General features: G+C 32.7%; 2 protein-coding genes and 1 pseudogene across 3 annotated transcripts in view; 2 read left to right on the top strand and 1 right to left on the bottom strand.

Annotated features, from left to right (window-relative positions):
• Positions 1 to 17,664, bottom strand: part of LOC119610657 (telomerase Cajal body protein 1 homolog) — a 30,248-nt gene extending 12,584 nt beyond the window's left edge. Inside the window, exon 1 of the mRNA XM_037965969.1 lies at positions 17,535 to 17,664. The gene's annotated coding sequence lies outside the window, so the exon portion shown is untranslated. The remainder of the gene's footprint in view (positions 1 to 17,534) is intronic.
• LOC119610658 lies at positions 3,690 to 10,673 on the top strand. Of its 2 annotated transcripts, none has more exons than XM_037965971.1 (2): positions 3,690 to 3,819; positions 9,610 to 10,673. In XM_037965971.1, the coding sequence occupies exons 1-2, from the start codon at positions 3,736 to 3,738 to the stop codon at positions 10,309 to 10,311; spliced, it is 786 nt and encodes a 261-aa protein (XP_037821899.1). In that variant the 5' UTR covers positions 3,690 to 3,735; the 3' UTR covers positions 10,312 to 10,673. The 2 variants fall into 2 exon arrangements, with proteins under 2 accessions (XP_037821899.1, XP_037821901.1); XM_037965973.1 differs by lacking the exon at positions 3,690 to 3,819 and adding an exon at positions 4,670 to 4,864.
• LOC119610654 lies at positions 15,530 to 18,881 on the top strand (annotated as a pseudogene).
• The last annotated feature ends 121 nt before the right edge of the window (positions 18,882 to 19,002 follow it).

The raw sequence follows: 19,002 nt of genomic DNA, 5'->3' as shown, positions 1-19,002 counted from the left end.
TGATCCTCATAAAATTTGGCAAAAAGATTTTAGTTCCTATAAAACTTGTTTTTGTCGTTCTTCTTCGCTATACTGGAATATTGAAGCTCAATAATAAACTCCATCAACTAAAAATATTTTGGCAAATATTGGCTAAGATCCTAGTCTATACTTTTATGGATTTTAGACCAGTATTTCGGTGTAAAAGTTCCTTGGCTCCTTGATGAGTTTATCGTATACCGATATTGTCCATTTTCAATAACAAACTCAATCTTAGACTGTAATAAGATCCCAGCATATACTTTTATGGATATTAGACCAATATTTCAATGTGTTACAAACGGTGTAAAATGTTCCTTGACACCCAGATGGGTTGTGTCTTCCAAGTGGTGATTTAGCGATCTTGAAAGTGACGGAACTAATAGGGAATCACATTGTTCGCCGGTCTCTGGTAAGATTTTAGGTTGATAGTCATGCTGCACTTAAAGCATTAATATGTCATAGCTGTATTCTTGCATGGTCGTAGAATGAAGAAAAGATCTAAGTATTATTATGAGACCGTTTACAATAAGGCTGTGTTGGGTACCAGGACCCTGCAATATACACAAATGAGGTATCTGGCGAACTGATACGATGAGGCTCGAATCTTGTCGCATATGAACGGAACAAGAAGTTAAAGCCACCCTTTTTTCAGTTTTTAGGTTGATCTCCGATGGATTCCGTGACTCTTTCAACCATTCATGGAATATAGAATGAATTGCACATTATATATGGCCGTTTTAAAAATACTTGATTCTAATGAAACCGGGATTATTATTGGGGTAGATGGTGTACACCAAGAACACTTGCACTGGCTATAAAACATTATTAAAATACATAAATTTTTCTTAGCACAAAATAAATATGTCTAGTAATTTGTTTTTGTTTCATTTGTTTACGTTTTTACAGAAACTCACCACACAACAATCAAAAACAGCTGCTAGGGTTTGCTGTTTTATCAAAAGGTTGTTTTATTAACGGGTATTAATTTTTAGGGTTCTATAGTTGAAACGAAAAGTCGACTTTTCGACTTTTTGCATTTAGTTAAAAGTCGACTTTTCGACCTTTCGACTTTTTCCATTTTATGAAAAGTCGATTTTTCGACTTTTCGACCTTTTTCATTTATTTAAAAGTCGACTTTTAGACTTTTCGACTTTTAGTATTTTATAAATGGTCGACTTTTCGACTTTTTCCGACTTTTTGACCTTTCGGCTTTTTCCGACTTTTTTCGACTTTTCGACTTTTTTCGACTTTTTCCGACTTTTTTCAACTTTTCGACATTTTCCGACTTTTCGATTTTTTACGACTTTTTGACTATTTTCGACTTATTTCGACTTTTTTTCGACTATTTTTTACTTTTTTCGAGTTTTTTCCGACTATTTTAGAGTTTTTGACCTCTTTTCCACTTTTTTAAAATTTTTCATTTATTTAAAAGTCGACTTTTAGACTTTTCGACTTTTAGTATTTTATAAATGGTCGACTTTTCGACTTTTTCCGACTTTTTTCGACTTTTCGACCTTTCGACTTTTTCCGACTTTTCGACTTTTTTCGACTTTTCGACATTTTCCGACTTTTCGATTTTTTACGACTTTTTGACTATTTTCGACTTATTTCGACTTCTTTTCGACTTTTTTCGACTATTTTTTACTTTTTTCGAGTTTTTTCCGACTATTTTAGAGTTTTTGACCTCTTTTCCACTTTTTTAAAATTTTCGAATATTTTCGACTTTTCGACTTTTTCCGACTTTTCGACTTTTTCCGACTTTTTTCGACTTTCTTCGACTTTTCGACTTTTTTCGACTTTTATTTACAAAGTCGACTTTTTTCATAGACGATAGTCGAGTTATCGACTTTTTTGGAACAAAATAGTCGACTTCGACTTTTCGACTTTTTTCGACAAAAAGTCGATTGTTCGATTATTCGAAAGTCGATTTATAGAACCCTATTAATTTATACCCGTTAATAAAACAACCTTTTGATAAAACAGCAAACCCTAACAGCTGTTTTTGATTGTTGTGTGGTGAGTTTCTGTAAAAACGTAAACAAATGAAACAAAAAAAAATTACTAGACATATTTATTTTGTGCTAAGAAAAATTTATGTATTTTAATAATGTTTTGTAGCCAGTGCAAGTGTTCTTGGTGTACACCATCTATCCCAATAATAATCCCGGTTTCATTAAAATCAAGTATTTTTAAAACGGCCATATATAATGTGCAATTCATTCTATATTCCATGACTGGTTGAAAGAGTCACGGAATCCACCGGAGATCAACCTAAAAAATGAAAAAGGGGTGGCTTTAACTTCTTGTTCCGTTCATATGGGACAAGATTCGAGCCTCATCGTATCAGTTCGCCAGATACATCATTTGTGTATATTGCAGGGTCCTGGTACCCAACACAGCCTTATTTTAAACGGTCTCATAATAATACTTAGATCTTTTCTTCATTCTACGACTATGCAAGAATACAGCTATGACATAATAATGCTTTAAATGCAGCATGACTATCAACCTAAAATCTTACCAGAGACCGGCGAACAATGTGATTCCCTATTAGTTCCGTCACTTTCAAGATCGCTAAATCACCACTTGGAAGACACAACCCATCAGGGAGTCAAGGAACATTTTACACCGTTTGTAACACATTGAAATATTGGTCTAATATCCATAAAAGTATATGCTGGGATCTTATTACAGTCTAAGATTGAGTTTGTTATTGAAAATGGACAATATCGGTATACGATAAACTCATCAGGGAGCCAAGGAACTTTTACACCGAAATATTGGTCTAAAATCCATAAAACTATAGACTAGGATCTTAGCCAATATTTGCCAATATATTTTTAGTTGATGGAGTTTATTATTGAGCTTCAATATTCCAGTATAGCGAAGAAGAACGACAAAAACAAGTTTTATAGGAACTAAAATCTTTTTGCCAAATTTTATTAGGATCAGGAAATTATTTTACAAGATTTATATGATCTAAAACCTTTCTGGGTTGGTTCAAAATTGACCCTACCCCCATATAAGTTCCCCTTCAGAAAAAGATATTAACTCCAATAATTGTAATAAAAATACTGTTCGTTCGATTCTGCACCAGTTCGCGTTCACTTACCTATCTGTTAATTGTCCCAATTAAACAACATGTTTAAGATTTAAAACTAAAAATGAATTGTATTTAAACATAAAAGTAAACATAAATCTAAACATGTATCTAAACATATGTAACATTAAACAAAAGTATAAGATATTCTACTTACTGTTCGGTTAAATGGAATGAACAATGGCCAACGGGAAAGTAGGAGAAATATCTAAAGAAAAATGAAGTATTAATAGCTATATAGAAAATTTGAATTAAATAAAGACTTACTGTTCATTATATATTGGTTTAAACAAGACGTGTTTCTTCTTCGTTTTTTAAACTAATTTTTTAATAAAAATAGAAAAGATTTGCCCACCATTTTTAAATTTTACCTTAAAAAATATTAAGGTTTTTCATTTTGGCGCCCGAGCAGGGACTTATCTTTTTCTATTTATTATCAATTGTTAATTCGTTAATTTATTACGATCCAATTGTGTTATTTTGTTAAGATTATACAAAATAAAACATTAAACTTATTGCTAATATATTGCAAAAGTTTAGAAACACGTCTTACTAAAGTAATCGAGCATTTTTAAAACATCGTTACTTACTTGGAACACTGTCATCTCGTACTGATGCCTCGCTGCCGCTGTCGTTGCCGAAACTGTAGAAGCAATCACCAGGAAAGTAATACGGATTCAGGACTGTCTGATACCGAGGTAACGTGCAACTAAGTTTTGTGAAATTCTAACCTACAATCTGTAATATACTCAGATTGAGAGATAATTTTGTAAACTGCTCAAAATTATTTAACTTGCATTTCTACGGGTAATTTCACGAAATTATATTGCACTCCATTTGCAATTATATTTTTTATAAAAGTGATACTAGCCTGAAAGAAAAGAAAAAGAAAGAACAAACAAAAACTATTTTAATTGTCCACGAAAATATTTGATTCACACGTACATTCCTGCCATTTTATAAATTTTCACGATCGCATCCGAACGAATATTCACACCACACAAAGTTGTTTAAACACTTCAAGTTTAACAATTATTTTGTTTTTCATTTATTAAATTTCCTTTTTTTTTTTGCTATTTTATTCGCCAGTGTTTATTTGTTTCATCTGTTGTTTATTTGTTTAATAATTTTTTTTTCGATTTGTTTACATTTTAGTTAAATACATCGATTAATGTATGTCAGCTGGCTGCCTGTTAATCGAATTGTTATAAAAGGTGGTGCCAAGTTTATTTTTCCACAAAAAAGTTACACTGAACGAAATAAGTCTGTGTGTTTTTCTTTTTTTAACTAAAAGAATAAATAAACTAAAGGAATAGATACTATATTTGTGAGAAAAATTAAAAAAGGTTTTAACAGATCAAATAATATATATTTTAATATATTATTAAAAGTTTTAGTTTAATATAGTTTGATTAATAAAATCATTCTATTAATTATTATACCTGGCAATACTCTGAATTGGTTAGTGGTGACATAAATGGTTCATGGTATAGTTATTGATCTGTTCTTTAAAAATATACTATCCCTAAATAATTAATAATCAAAAATAAACAAAACTCGTGTATAAAATCAAAAATAAAAATTAAAAGATTAAATTAAAAAGCGGATAAAATAAACATAAAAAAGTTTTGATGTGGAATTGGTATTAAGTTGCCATTATTTTATTTAATGAAATCTGAAAGTGGAAAAGGAATCTGGTTGCATGTGTGATTTTGTACTGGACATAGGACAGAATATTAACAGGTATTCCTTTTGTATTCAATTTGAAATAAATCCCAAAATAAATTGTGTGGCATTTAGTTTTTGGAACAAGAATCTACAAAAGTCGTTTTTAGTTTTACACCCTGAAAAATTTTATGTAAAAATAGACTTTTATTTCAATATTATCTACTGCCACATTAGAAAGTACAAGGACTGTTATTGTCTTAGTTTTTTATATTGGCTATTTTGAGAATTTCTTTAAAAATTTATTACGCTCCAATATATGCCTTTCGGTTTAATAAAATATTAGCTAGTTTTCTTTTGAAAGTTTATATTGGCCGTAAAATGGTTGGCAAAAAACACCAAAAAGATCCTCAACCAGATACTCTGGAGATTTTAGTTCAAAGAAAATCCAAAGTGATAGATAGCATTTCTAGAATCCGACAATCTATTATTTCAAAAACAATATCTTTTAATACTTTTGAGATAGATTGTCGTCTAGAAATATTGCAAGGTTATATTACTCAAGCTATGGAATATCAGTCAGAGTTGGAAAATTTTGATCCTTTGAATAGTGACAGATCTGAGCTTGAAGATCTTTGTGTATCAACTAAATCGTTATTGCTAAGTTTACAAGCCAAAAAAAGGAAACCAAGCTTTGCTGAGACGTCATTTAACATGTCGGCTCACCACTCTAGGTTACCTAATATGCGACTCCCAAAATTCAATGGAAAATACTCCGAATTTAAAAATTTCATGAGTTTATTCGAGAATTTGGTTCATAACGATCATACGCTTACTGATATCGAGAAATTTAATCATTTGATTTCATGCTTATCTGACGAAGCTTTGGGTACAGTCAAAGCTTTTCAGATTTCTGAGGAAAATTATCCAAAAGCACTAAACAGCCTAAAAAAGGTTTATGATAATGAGTGCCTAATATTTTTTGATAACATTTCTAAACTTTTTGATCTCCCTGAAATTAAAAAACCTTCGGCTCCTGCTTTGCGTAACATGATCGACACAGTATCGGCAATTTATGACTCGTTATTATCAATCGGTGATGACAAAAAGATTACAAATGCAATATTAATTCATTTGGTAATGTCAAAAGTTGATCCAGTCACTAAATCTAAATGGGAAGAACATTTAGATTTTGAAAATCTTCCATTATGGAGTGACTGTGAAGCCATTTTGAATAAACGTTATCAGCATATTGCTGCAGACGAATCTTCAAATTCAAGGCTTAAATCCATAAAAAATAAAAATGAAATTCCACCGAAAAAATCTTCAAAAACATCACTAACTTGTGTGAAAACAAAACAATCAGCAGATAAATGCTTATTTTGCAAATCTGCTCAACACAATATTTACGATTGCCCCTCTTTTACTGCAGAATCGGTTCGTCAAAGATTTGAGTTTATAAAATCCGTTCCTGCATGTATTAACTGTCTTAAAAAAGGTCACACTGTATCGAGATGTAATTATAGGAAATGTGGAATTTGTAATGGTTCTCACAACAATCTTTTGCATCGTTTTGGGAACGATTCTAATGTTACAACTAATAGTCAAAACATTTCAAATGCTACTGATCATCCAGCAACATCTCAGGCTTCAATAAATTTTTCATCTTCTGACGATAATGTGATTCTTGCAACGGCATTAGTCAAAGTAAGAAGCTATTCTGGTGATTTTATTATGGCAAGAGCATTATTAGATTCTGGGTCTCAGACGAATTTAATAACTGAAGAATTGGCCCAAAGACTGAGACTAAAAAGAGAGGGAGGTAAATTGAGTTTAAATGGTATCGGAAAAGCTAATTCAGTTGCTAAGTCAAGTGTTGAATTGACTATGAAATCAAGAGTTAATAGCACACAATTAAATTCGAAATTCTGGATATTAGGTTCGATTACAAGCTATCTACCTGATCGTAAGATAAACATAAACGACTGGGATATTCCAAAGAATATTGAATTAGCAGATCCATGCTTCTACAAACCACAAAAAGTGGATATTCTAATTGGTAGTGAAATTTTCTTCGAGCTACTTTGTGTGGGTCAAATAAAATCTACACACAATATGCCAATGCTTCAGAAAACTACACTTGGTTGGATTGTAGCTGGAAAATGCAATCAACCAAAGGGCACGAGATCAAATCTTTGTCACGTAAATGAACTTATTGAAAATGAAGATTATGTGGATTCCGTTGTTAGAAAATTTTGGGAGTTAGAAGAGCTACCTCGTGATGTAGTAATGTATAATGAAGAACAACGAGAATGTGAGAAAAAATTTAAGGAGTCAGTTAAGCGCTTAGACTCAGGTCGATTTTTAGTTTCCTTGCCATTCAAGAAAGATTCAAATATGTTAGGATCTTCCTTTGAAATAGCTAAGAGACGATTTATATCCTTAGAGCGTAGACTTTCGAAAGATCCAACAATGAAAAATATGTATCATGAATTCATGAAAGAATACCTCGAATTAGGTCATATGTCCGTCACTGACAATCGTATTCCAAACTATTCTCACTATTTTATCCCTCATCAATGTATTTTACGTCCACAGAGCACAAGTACTAAACTTCGAGTAGTTTTTGACGCGTCAAGTAAAACTACTTCTCATACATCTTTAAATGACTTGTTAATGGTTGGACCAACTATACAAGAGGAGCTTTATTCAATATTAATTCGCTTTCGGTTTCATAGATATGTTGTAACTGCTGACATTGAAAAAATGTACCGTCAGGTTTTAATCAGTGAGGCTGATAGAAATTTTCAGCTTATACTATGGAGAGAAAGTCCTTCAGATTCATTGAAAATATTTCGATTGAACACAGTAACTTATGGTATTTCATCGGCTCCATTTCTCGCAATTAGGTGCCTTGTTTACCTAAGTGATTTATACCAAAATAGTTTACCACTCGGCGCCAAGGTCATTCGGACTGACTTTTATGTTGATGATTTAATAACTGGCGCTGATACTATAGTTGATCTCGTAAAAATTAGAGATCAAGTTACAGAAATCCTTAAATCTGCTGGATTTATATTAACAAAGTGGTTTACAAATTATTCAGATGATAAAAATAGTAATCAAATGGAAAAACTGTTAGTAAATGATTCAGAAACGTCTAAGGCATTAGGAATACATTGGGTTCCGAAGAACGATTCTTTCACTTTTCATTTGGAAGATACATTTAGTAATTTACGAGCAACAAAACGAAACATTTTGTCCGTTTCTTCTCGGCTCTTTGATCCTCTCGGACTTTTAAGCCCAATTGTAACCAAGTCTAAAATGCTTCTTCAGGAGCTTTGGCTTCAAAAACTAGACTGGGATGAATCGATCCCCATGCGATTGAATACGACATGGGAGAATTTCAAAAGTAATTTATTAAAAATAAAATCAATTTCAGTTCACAGATTTGTGCAAACAACCTCAACGGCAAATGTCCAAATACACGGATTTTGCGATGCCTCGATAAGAGCTTATGGGTGCTGTATTTATATACGGAGCACAATTGAAGACAAAACATATTGTAGACTGTTAACCGCAAAGTCTAAAGTAGCTCCAATTAAGACCAAATCGCTACCTAGACTTGAGTTATGCGCCGCTCATCTATTGGCTAAACTGTGGACTAAGTTGAAAAATATGATAAATTTTGAAATCGAAACTATAAATTTTTGGACAGATTCGGAAATAACATTGTATTGGATAAAAACACACCCGTCTTTACTTACAACTTTTGTTTCAAATAGAGTCGCAGAGATTCAAGAATGTACAGCTCACGCAATATGGCGACATGTTCCAACGAAACATAACCCTGCTGACATAGTATCAAGAGGGTGTGATGTGGATGAATTAATAAATTCTATATGGTTCGGTGGGCCTGCTTTTCTGTTAAAAGAATCTTCTAATTGGCCAGCTAGTAAAAACATTAAGCTAAATCCCGAACAAGAGTCTTTAGAAAAAAGAAAATCCACTGTTTTATTGTCAATAAAGAATCAGAAAGGTATAGAAGATTCTACGAACACTTTCATTAATCTTTTGAAAAGGCATTCTTCTTATAACAAGTTCCTAAGGATCGTGTGTTTTGTTCTTAGATTTGTCAATGGCACTAGAAAATTGAAAATAGATAAGTTTAAGGTTCCCACAGCTAAGGAATTAAATTGGTCTTTTCTAAAAATTGTGGAGATCATACAGATGGAGTATTACAGTGACGAAATACTTAAATTGAAAAAGTCTCAGATATTACCATCTAATATCCAAAAATTGACCCCATTCATTCACAATGTCACTGAGGACGGTCGTTCTTTTTCTCTTATAAGAGTGGGAGGCAGATTACTTAATGCTCCAATACCTTATGATACAAGATTTCCACTCTTATTACCAAAGGGTATACATTTCGTCGAGATATATCTTCGACATTTACATATTGTTAATTGTCATGCCGGTGCCAAGGCTATGATATCATTGTTAAGAGAAAAAATCTGGTTAGTAAATGCCAAGGAGGAATGTCGAAGAATTGTTCGTAAATGTGTCCATTGTTTTCGATACAAACCAAAATTAATGTCTCAGATAATGGGAGACTTACCCACCGATAGAGTGAGGGCTATGCGTCCATTTTTAGTTGTTGGCGTTGACTTTTGTGGACCAGTAAATGTATCACTGAGAATTCGAGGAAGACCGCCAATAAAGATGTATATTGCGGTGTTTGTTTGTTTTTCTTCAAAGGCTGTTCACTTGGAGTTGGTGTCTGATTTGTCATCTAATGCATTTATTTTATGTCTTAAAAGGTTTGCTGCCAGACGAGGACTGCCGAGGAGGATTCATTGCGACAATGCAACGAACTTTGTAGGAGCCAGCAGAGAGTTGAAGGAACTACAGAAGGCGTTCGAGGATCAACGAGAGGCCCTGGTGACATTCGCGGCATCAGTCGAAATCGAGTTCAGCTTCATTCCACCTCGAGCACCTCACTTCGGAGGTCTGTGGGAAGCTGCTGTCAAGCAAGCCAAACACCTGCTTCTGCGAGCAGTAGGCAACGCGTCTCTCAACGCCGAAGAAATGGGAACCATGCTTGCAGAAGTGGAGGCGGTGCTGAACAGCCGACCCATAGCACCGCTGTCACCAGATCCCAACGACGGGGAAGCACTAACGCCAGCACATCTGTTAATAGGCGGGGGTCTGCGTTCGCTGCCGCCAGGATCAGAAGAAGGCGCGAAAGGCAACGTGCTGAAGTCTTGGAGGCGATGGCGACTACTCTCCGGACTCAAGGAGATGTTTTGGCAAGCTTGGTCCAAAGAATATATACTGGGTCTACAGCACAAGGCCAAATGGCAGCAGCAAGCTCCCAATCTGCAGGTGGGCGAGTTAGTGATAATTCACGAAGACAACCTGCCACCCCAGGAGTGGTTGACCGGACGCATCGTAGCCGTAACAGAAGGCAAGGACGGCAAGGTCAGGGTGGCAGAGATACGCACAAAAAACGGCGTATTTAAACGTCCCATTCAAAAGCTCGCATTATTACCAATGAGTTGAAGACCTTTGGTCCTTCAATGGGGCCGGGATGTTCGTTCGATTCTGCACCAGTTCGCGTTCACTTACCTATCTGTTAATTGTCCCAATTAAACAACATGTTTAAGATTTAAAACTAAAAATGAATTGTATTTAAACATAAAAGTAAACATAAATCTAAACATGTATCTAAACATATGTAACATTAAACAAAAGTATAAGATATTCTACTTACTGTTCGGTTAAATGGAATGAACAATGGCCAACGGGAAAGTAGGAGAAATATCTAAAGAAAAATGAAGTATTAATAGCTATATAGAAAATTTGAATTAAATAAAGACTTACTGTTCATTATATATTGGTTTAAACAAGACGTGTTTCTTCTTCGTTTTTTAAACTAATTTTTTAATAAAAATAGAAAAGATTTGCCCACCATTTTTAAATTTTACCTTAAAAATATTAAGGTTTTTCATTTTGTGGCGCCCGAGCAAATACCAATATAGCAAAGAAATTCCACATAAACAAGGAGTCAACATCGTTTTGTCAAATTTAAGGGGATCGGTCCATAATTTAACCTATCCCCGATATAAGGTCCACCTCGGGAAATTACTACCACTCATAACTGGCTTAAAAAAATAGCTATAAAATTCGACAACAACTTTTATATGAAACAAAATTTATCTGTTGAATTTTGTAAGGGTCGGTCCACAGTTGACCCTTCCTAAAATCTCAAACAGATTATGCCATCCAATTTCTACACTTCCGACTTAAAGTTCTATATATGTTTTATCGTGCAAAGATCTTCCTATAGCAGTTATATATAATTTTCCTATATACGGATATAGTCAAATTTTTTGTAAAAAAAGTTTGTGCTGTAGTACACACCCTAGAACGATGAAATCCACAAAACAAATTATGCCATCCGATTTGTATATTTCCAACTTAAAGTTCTATATAGGTTTTTATCGTGCACAAGATCGTCCGATAGCAGTTATATATAATTTTCTATATACTTCCATAATAAAATATTTTGTAAAAAAAAAAGTTTGTTGTTGTAGTACACACCCTAGCACGATGAAATCCGGAAAAAAATGTATGTCATCCGATTTCTACACTTCCAACTTAAAGTTCTATATAGGTTTTTATCGTGCACAAGATCGTCCGATAGCAGTTATATATCATTTTATATATACTTTCATAATAAAATTTTTTGTAAAAAAAAGTTTGTTGTTGTAGTACACACCCTAGAACGATGAAATCCGGAAAAAAATGTATGCCATCCGATTTCTACACTCCAACTTAAAGTTCTATATAGGTTTTTGTCGTGCACAAGATCGTCCGATAGCAGTTATATATCATTTTATATATACGGCTATAGTAACTTTTTTGTAAAAAAAAAGTTTGTTGTTGTAGTACACACCCTAGAACGATGAAATCCGGAAAAAAATGTATGCCATCCGATTTCTACACTTCCAATTTAAAGTTCTATATAGGTTTTTATCGTGCACAAGATCGTCCGATAGCAGTTATACATCATTTTATATATACGGCCATAATAACATTTTTGTAAAAAAAAGTTTGTTGTTGTAGTACACACCCTAGAACGATGAAATCCGGAAAAAAATGTATGCCATACGATTTCTACACTTCCAACTTAAAGTTCTATATAGGTTTTTATCGTGCACAAGATCGTCCGATAGCACTTATATATCATTTTATATATACGGCTATAGTAACATTTTTTGTAAAAAAAAGTTGTTGTTGTAGTACACACCCTAGAACGATGAAATCTGGAAAAAAATGTATGCCATCCGATTTCTACACTTCCAACTTAAAGTTCTATATAGGTTTTTATCGTGCACAAGATCGTCCGATAGCAGTTATATATCATTTTATATATACGGCCATAGTAACATTTTTTGTAAAAAAAAAGTTTGTTGTTGTGTACACCCCTAGAACGATGAAATCCGGAAAAAATGTATGCCATCCGATTTCTACACTTCCAGCTTAAAGTTCTATATAGTTTCTTATCATGCACAAGATCGTGTCGATAGCAAGATATATATCATTTATATTAGACGGCTATAGTAACTTTTTGTAAAAAAAGTTGTTGTGTAGTCACACCCTAGAACGATGAAATCCGGAAAAAAATGTATGCCATCCGATTTCTAACACCTTCCAACTTAAAGTTCTATAGAGGTGTTTAATCGTGCACAAGATCGTTCCGATAGCACTATATAGTAAATTTATATATCGCTATAGTAACCAGTTTTGTAAAAAAAAGTTTGTTGTTGTAGTACACACCCTAGAACGATGAAATCCGGAAAAAAATGTATGCCATCGATTTCTACACTTCCAACTTAAAGTTCTATATAGGTTTTTATCGTGCACAAGATCGTCCGATAGCACTTATATATCATTTATATATACGGCTATAGTAACATTTTTTGTAAAAAAAAGTTTGTTGTTGTAGTACACACCCTAGAACGATGAAATCCGGAAAAAAATGTATGCCATCCGATTTCTACACTTCCAACTTAAAGTTCTATATAGGTTTTTATCGTGCACAAGATCGTCCGATAGCAGTTATATATCATTTTATATATACGGCCATAGTAACATTTTTTGTAAAAAAAAGTTTGTTGTTGTAGTACACACCCTAGAACGATGAAATCCGGAAAAAAATGTATGCCATCCGATTTCTACACTTCCAACTTAAAGTTCTATATAGGTTTTTATCGTGCACAAGATCGTCCGATAGCAGTATATATCATTTTATATTACGGCTATAGTAACTTTTTTGTAAAAAAAAAGTTTGTTGTTGTAGTACACACCCTAGAACGATGAAATCCGGAAAAAATGTATGCCATCCGATTTCTACACTTCCAACTTAAAGTTCTATAGATAAAAATTTATAATTATATACGAATCATAAATATAAACCCAGAAAAATAAAAAATGTATCCATTTCTACACTTCCACCTATAATCTAGGTTTTGTTATCGTGCACAAGATCGTCCGATAGCACTTATATATAATTTTATATATACGGCTATAGTAACATTTTTTGTAAAAAAAAGTTTGTTGTTGTAGTACACACCCTAGAACGATGAAATCCGGAAAAAATGTATGCCATACGATTTCTACACTTCCAACTTAAAGTTCTATATAGGTTTTTATCGTGCACAAGATCGTCCGATAGCACTTATATATCATTTTATATATACGGCTATAGTAACTTTTTTGTAAAAAAAAGTTTGTTGTTGTAGTACACACCCTAGAACGATGAAATCTGGAAAAAATGTATGCCATCCGATTTCTACACTTCCAACTTAAAGTTCTATATAGGTTTTTATCGTGCACAAGATCGTCCGATAGCAGTTATATATCATTTTATATATACGGCCATAGTAACATTTTTTGTAAAAAAAAAGTTTGTTGTTGTAGTACACACCCTAGAACGATGAAATCCGGAAAAAAATGTATGTCATCCGATTTCTACACTTCCAACTTAAAGTTCTATATAGGTTTTTGTCGTGCACAAGATCGTCCGATAGCAGTTATATATCATTTTATATATACGGCTATAGTAACTTTTTTTGTAAAAAAAAGTTTGTTGTTGTAGTACACCCCTAGAACGATGAAATCCGGAAAAAAGTATGCCATCCGATTTCTACACTTCCAACTTAAAGTTCTATATAGGTTTTTATCGTGCACAAGATCGTCCGATAGCACTTATATATCATTTTATATATGACCATAGTAACATTTTTTGAATGTTTTTTTATTAAAAGGCATTCGGTAACGATATAATCCCAAATATATTTATATTTTATCAGATTTGTTCCTTTCCACATTTATACACATATTTTAATTGATCAAAAATATTTTTTTAATGTAAATCATGAAATCAATTTTTTTGAATTTTTTCCACGTGCATAAACACATATTGAAAATGTAAATAATGAAAACGAGTTTTTGCGTCTTTTCCACGTGCAGAAACACATATTTGTAAACAAAAATAACTCACCACACCAAAAAAAATGTTTATTTTGATAAAACAGCTGTTACGGTTTGTTTTATTTTTCGTCGGGTTGTTTTCTTTATGTGCGTTATTAATTTATAATTAATATTTTATTTTATATTATCAAAGTAAATTTATAAAGTAGACTCATTTGAACAGCTGACTATTTTTTTAAACTTGCTATTTGTGGACTTACTTGTCAAAAATGTTTATGTTGCCATATTTGTTTTCATTTTAACGCTTGCTTTTGTACAAATTTCTGAGTAATTTGCTGTATTTAATGTGAAAAAAGTGTATTTTAAGTGTAATATTTTTAAAAATGTTCTAATTTTTAAAAATAAAGAAAACTTTGTGACTTTTAATATAAATAACAACATATTTTTGGAAAGTACAACAATAATGCCATATTTTCCATTAATTATTGGTTCATTTTTGTAAACAAATTTTGACAAGTGAGTATTTCGAACAAAAAACAAATTGCCTGTGGTTTTTGTAGACGTTTGTTGTACAACAACTCGTGTCGCTACTTTATTAATTTACTTTGTATATTATTATATCTTGCCGGCAACTGACGATTATTGTTTTGACAGCTGTTAGTGACTTCTAGCAGGGATGGAAAGTTGTTATATTGAAATAAACTGTTTTTTTAACCTTTCAAGGTAGACAATTTTTAAAAATCTTTTTATAGAAATTATCCAATTGTTCTTTTTCTTTATAAAAAAAGACAAACTTTTATTTTTTATAAATTTACGAAATTTTTTTCGATTTTCTACTTTTTATAGATTTTTTATTTTTGAAATTTTTTATAAAAAATTTTTTTTAATAGAAATTTTCTCTTTTTTATAGAAAATTATTAAGATTTTTCGTTTTTTTTTTACAAAATTTCGTTTTTCTATAGACAATTTTGAAAATTTTCTCCTTTTATATAAAAGATTTTTGTTCAATGGAAAATTATTCGAAATTTTGTCTTTTTAAAGACAATTTTATCGTTTTTATAAAAAAAAAACTTTTATAGAAAATTATGTAAAATCTAAAAAAATCAAACTAAAATTAGTATTGGAATTTTGAAAACGGTAACGATTTTAATAAAATTTGACAAATATTATTTAAAAAAACATATTTTCAAACTCAAACCACATTTAAAAAAAAAAAAATCGAACTTATAACTTGCAAAAAAAATGTCCCAGAGACCCAAGGTTTCAATATTTAGTTCGGCCAGACATTATACCACTTCATCTTCGATCAATGAACCGCCCATATCAGCCTTAGAAAAACGTCACACTGTTATCTATTCTCAGGGACTTATTAAGCCTGAAAATCGTGGCACTATAGAAAGTATAGATAGTATGCCCATAATGGTTAAAACTTGTCAACCCATTACAGATTTTGTGGCAACGTGTAAAGAACTAAATATACCCAACAAACTGCCCTCACAGGAATATCATAAAATAGAGACGGCTCAAAAGTGGTTGACCTTAAAGGGTAAGAATGGTAAAATCCACAAGTTCCCTTTAAACACCATTTTGCCCAAAGTACAAATGACAAAACATGTGCCGGCCAAGCAATTGCCACGAGATGTAGAGGTGGATAGGAGAAGAAGAATTTATAATAAAGTGCAGCTTGAAAAGGAATTGGAAAAGGAGGGTTTAACTAAAATAGAGTTAATGCCTACAGAGGAGCAATATTATCTGCTAACAGAAAATTCATTTAAACATTTTTTGCCTTTAAGTTTTTTTGATGACACTGATTATGATTGTCATTCTCCGGAGGCCTGGTTAAAATTGGGTGAAATCGAAACGGGAGAAGTTTATCCTTTGCCGGCAAAAGCATATTTGCCTTTACAGCAAAGTTTATTACAATACGATGGCAAAATGTGGCCGTATTTAAATATGAGGCCTTTAATGGCAAATGGTCTGTCAGGGTTTTAGAGAGGATGAATGTGTTTATGAGGTGCCGAAAATACAAATCATGTTTTTGGCTGAAAATCCCTTTGATTTCATACGGCGTTAAAGCGGGCCGTAGAAAAACGCAACAATGCCGAAATTTTAATAAGTATGCAGTCTTTAGTGGATTGTGTTTTATGGCAGGATATAGCCGCGAAGCGTTTGTATCGCCACAAATTGGTGGACACGTTAATGGAAGGTATACAATGTGATGCCAAATTCTTTGAGCAACTAAAACTGGAAAATTTATATATTATATGAACATTTGATGACCAGTTATGAGTTTGAGAAATTTATCAAACTTTTACCTTTGGAATTTCGAATTTTAAACCTGAGATCATAAGAAACTCCCTAGAGAAGGCCTTTCACTCTGGATTTGCCGAAGAAGAAAGGAGTCATTTGAAAGCTTTGAAAATAGATATAGCAGGAAAGAAAAACTAAGTTATTGACTTTCTGGTTGTTGTATACCTTTAAAGGATTTGAGGCATGATTAATGTTAACTCGGAATGTCAATATATCGAGACCTTAAATATGTTGTTGGTAATTTTGCTAAACCTTTGGCTTTAGCCGATTTTCTAAAATCCCAGCAGAAACAATCTACTAATATAGGCAATTATTTGAAAACAACTTGGCCTTGTAAGCTTTCCAATGGTATAATTTTAGTTTTAAGGGCTCTGGGCACAGGTTGGCTCGATATTAGTCTAAATAATTGGAAAGTCTTTGAAATCAGTAAAATTTCCCGCTTTATATTACAAGTGAAATTTCGTATGCAAGAATCTATGCAGGGTGTTATTGGAAAAATCTATGAAAGTTTTACCAATTTGCTAAGCGAATCCTTGTAAACAGTTTTTATTGCTGGATTTGCAATATCAATGGTCTAGTGATTTTATAAATACAGAATTTCCCTTTAATAAGCCCATATTTGCTATGGTTTTTATCGGTAACCGAGGATAAAGAAGTTGTTTATTCTACCCCTCCCGAGGAGTTTGCTCCTGCCCTAAAGAATTATTTAAAAAGGGTTTGGAAAAGTCCAGTGGTGTTAGGCAAATAGATGCGGAATGTTTAAGCAATCTAAGATTTGCTTCAGATTTATATATTTTGACGGTGGAATTGGTAGAAGAGTTATATGTGAAATGCAACGATTTGCTGCAAGAGTGTTATTTAAAAGCTATTTTTCCCTTAAGATCATATGCCATAAATACGATCGTTTTATAGAATTCTATCTGCTAAGTGTACCCACCTATATGTCAGAATATAAGGCCGCCAAAAAAGTCCTCCATGCAGGTAAAGGCTGATATTTTGGAACATAAGCGCAACAAAGAAGAAATGCGTTTAATACTGCCAGCAACCATTAACATAGGACCCTTTTTGGTTATTGTGGATCCTATGAAACCATATATGATCAAGAAACGTATAGAATTGTTAAGAAAATTTTCGAGTATTACCTGGATCGTATGTTTGATACCAATGAGCGTTTACTGGAACGTTGTCTGGAAATGTATCAGAAGATTAATGAAAAACCTCAAAGTATAGAACATTTATATGCTATCAGAGATTTTGCTTACTATAACCGATTTGGGTGGAACAGTTAAGAGCTGATATACGATAATGTGGCTGGAATATGATATGTTGGATAGTTTTTTCTATAATTTACCCGGATCATCAGTTTGCCATGAAAATGGGAGGTTTACCGCTTGGCCGAAAACCATACTAGAACGTTTAACTACATTAAGGGAAGAGCAAAAATTGGATATAGAAGATTTTAAGCGTTTGCACTTAAGTGAGTGCATTGGTTTTGAGGAACGTTTAGAATCGTTAAAATGATGAAATTCAAACAATTTTCTTTGCAATTTAATCCGCAAAAGTACACGAAGTTGCAGTAGAGGTATGTAACACATATAGTCTTAAATAAATAAGAAATTTTAAAATTTTTCTAATTTGTAGATCAAAAAAACCTGGAAAGTTATATTGGATTTGCAAAAACTGGGCGAACTTTGCGTTATCGCCAAGAACTTTTTTGAATTGGAGGATCTGTCTCTAGAATTTCTTATAGCATCATAGAAGGCTTTCTGCCTTACAAAAATCTTGGTACGCATGCCAGGATATGGTTAAACTAGAAGAGGCTACTTTAGGCAATCCTTGGTTAATATAGAACTCGACGATGTTGGTCATGGCCTGGACACCATACAAAACTCTTTGCAGCTATCATTACAAGTCTTTGCTGAGAAGCCAGAATTACAGGAAGTCTCTAAAATACTTCCTTAATATGCTGGAGGAATTTAAACCAAAATACCAGGCTATTAAAGATTGAAAAATGAAAATTGGCTTTTCTTACTTGGCAAGAGCTGGCAACACGTTCTGGTTTAGATATTAAATATTCCATGGCCATGAATTTCCAATTTGCATGCGTAAGGGTAATAATGGATCATTTGGAATTGGTGCACGAGATTTCGGAAAAGGCTACAATGAAGCGGATGCTATACGCAAAGCCTTTGAAGAGGAGGAAAGACGTAAAGAGGAGGAGCGCTTAGCATTGCTAATGCATAAAGCTATGCGTAAATGTCCGTACAGATATTTGTTAAATTGATCTTTATTGTTGATAATTAATAAAAATAAAAACTAAAATTTACTTTCATTACAATTTTAAATTTCAGCAAAAAAACGTAAACAAAACAAAATACTCACTGAAAATTGATATCTTGCATATC

The sequence above is a fragment of the Lucilia sericata genome, unplaced genomic scaffold (genome assembly GCF_015586225.1).
Source record: "Lucilia sericata isolate MDLA Ls3-8-SP2 unplaced genomic scaffold, ASM1558622v1 Contig001259F_arrow, whole genome shotgun sequence".
In the NCBI taxonomy this organism is placed as follows: domain Eukaryota; kingdom Metazoa; phylum Arthropoda; class Insecta; order Diptera; family Calliphoridae; genus Lucilia; species Lucilia sericata.
This window is presented reverse-complemented; position numbering and strand designations above follow the sequence as displayed.

Bases quoted from the DNA above. Each gene is read 5' to 3' on its own strand.
- LOC119610658 (XM_037965971.1), top strand. From the start codon at position 3,736: ATGCCTCGCTGCCGCTGTCGTTGCCGAAACTGTAGAAGCAATCACCAG. The intron at 3,820-9,609 runs GTAACGTGCAAC...ATGTCTTAAAAG, and splicing joins CAGGACTGTCTGATACCGAG to GTTTGCTGCCAGACGAGGAC.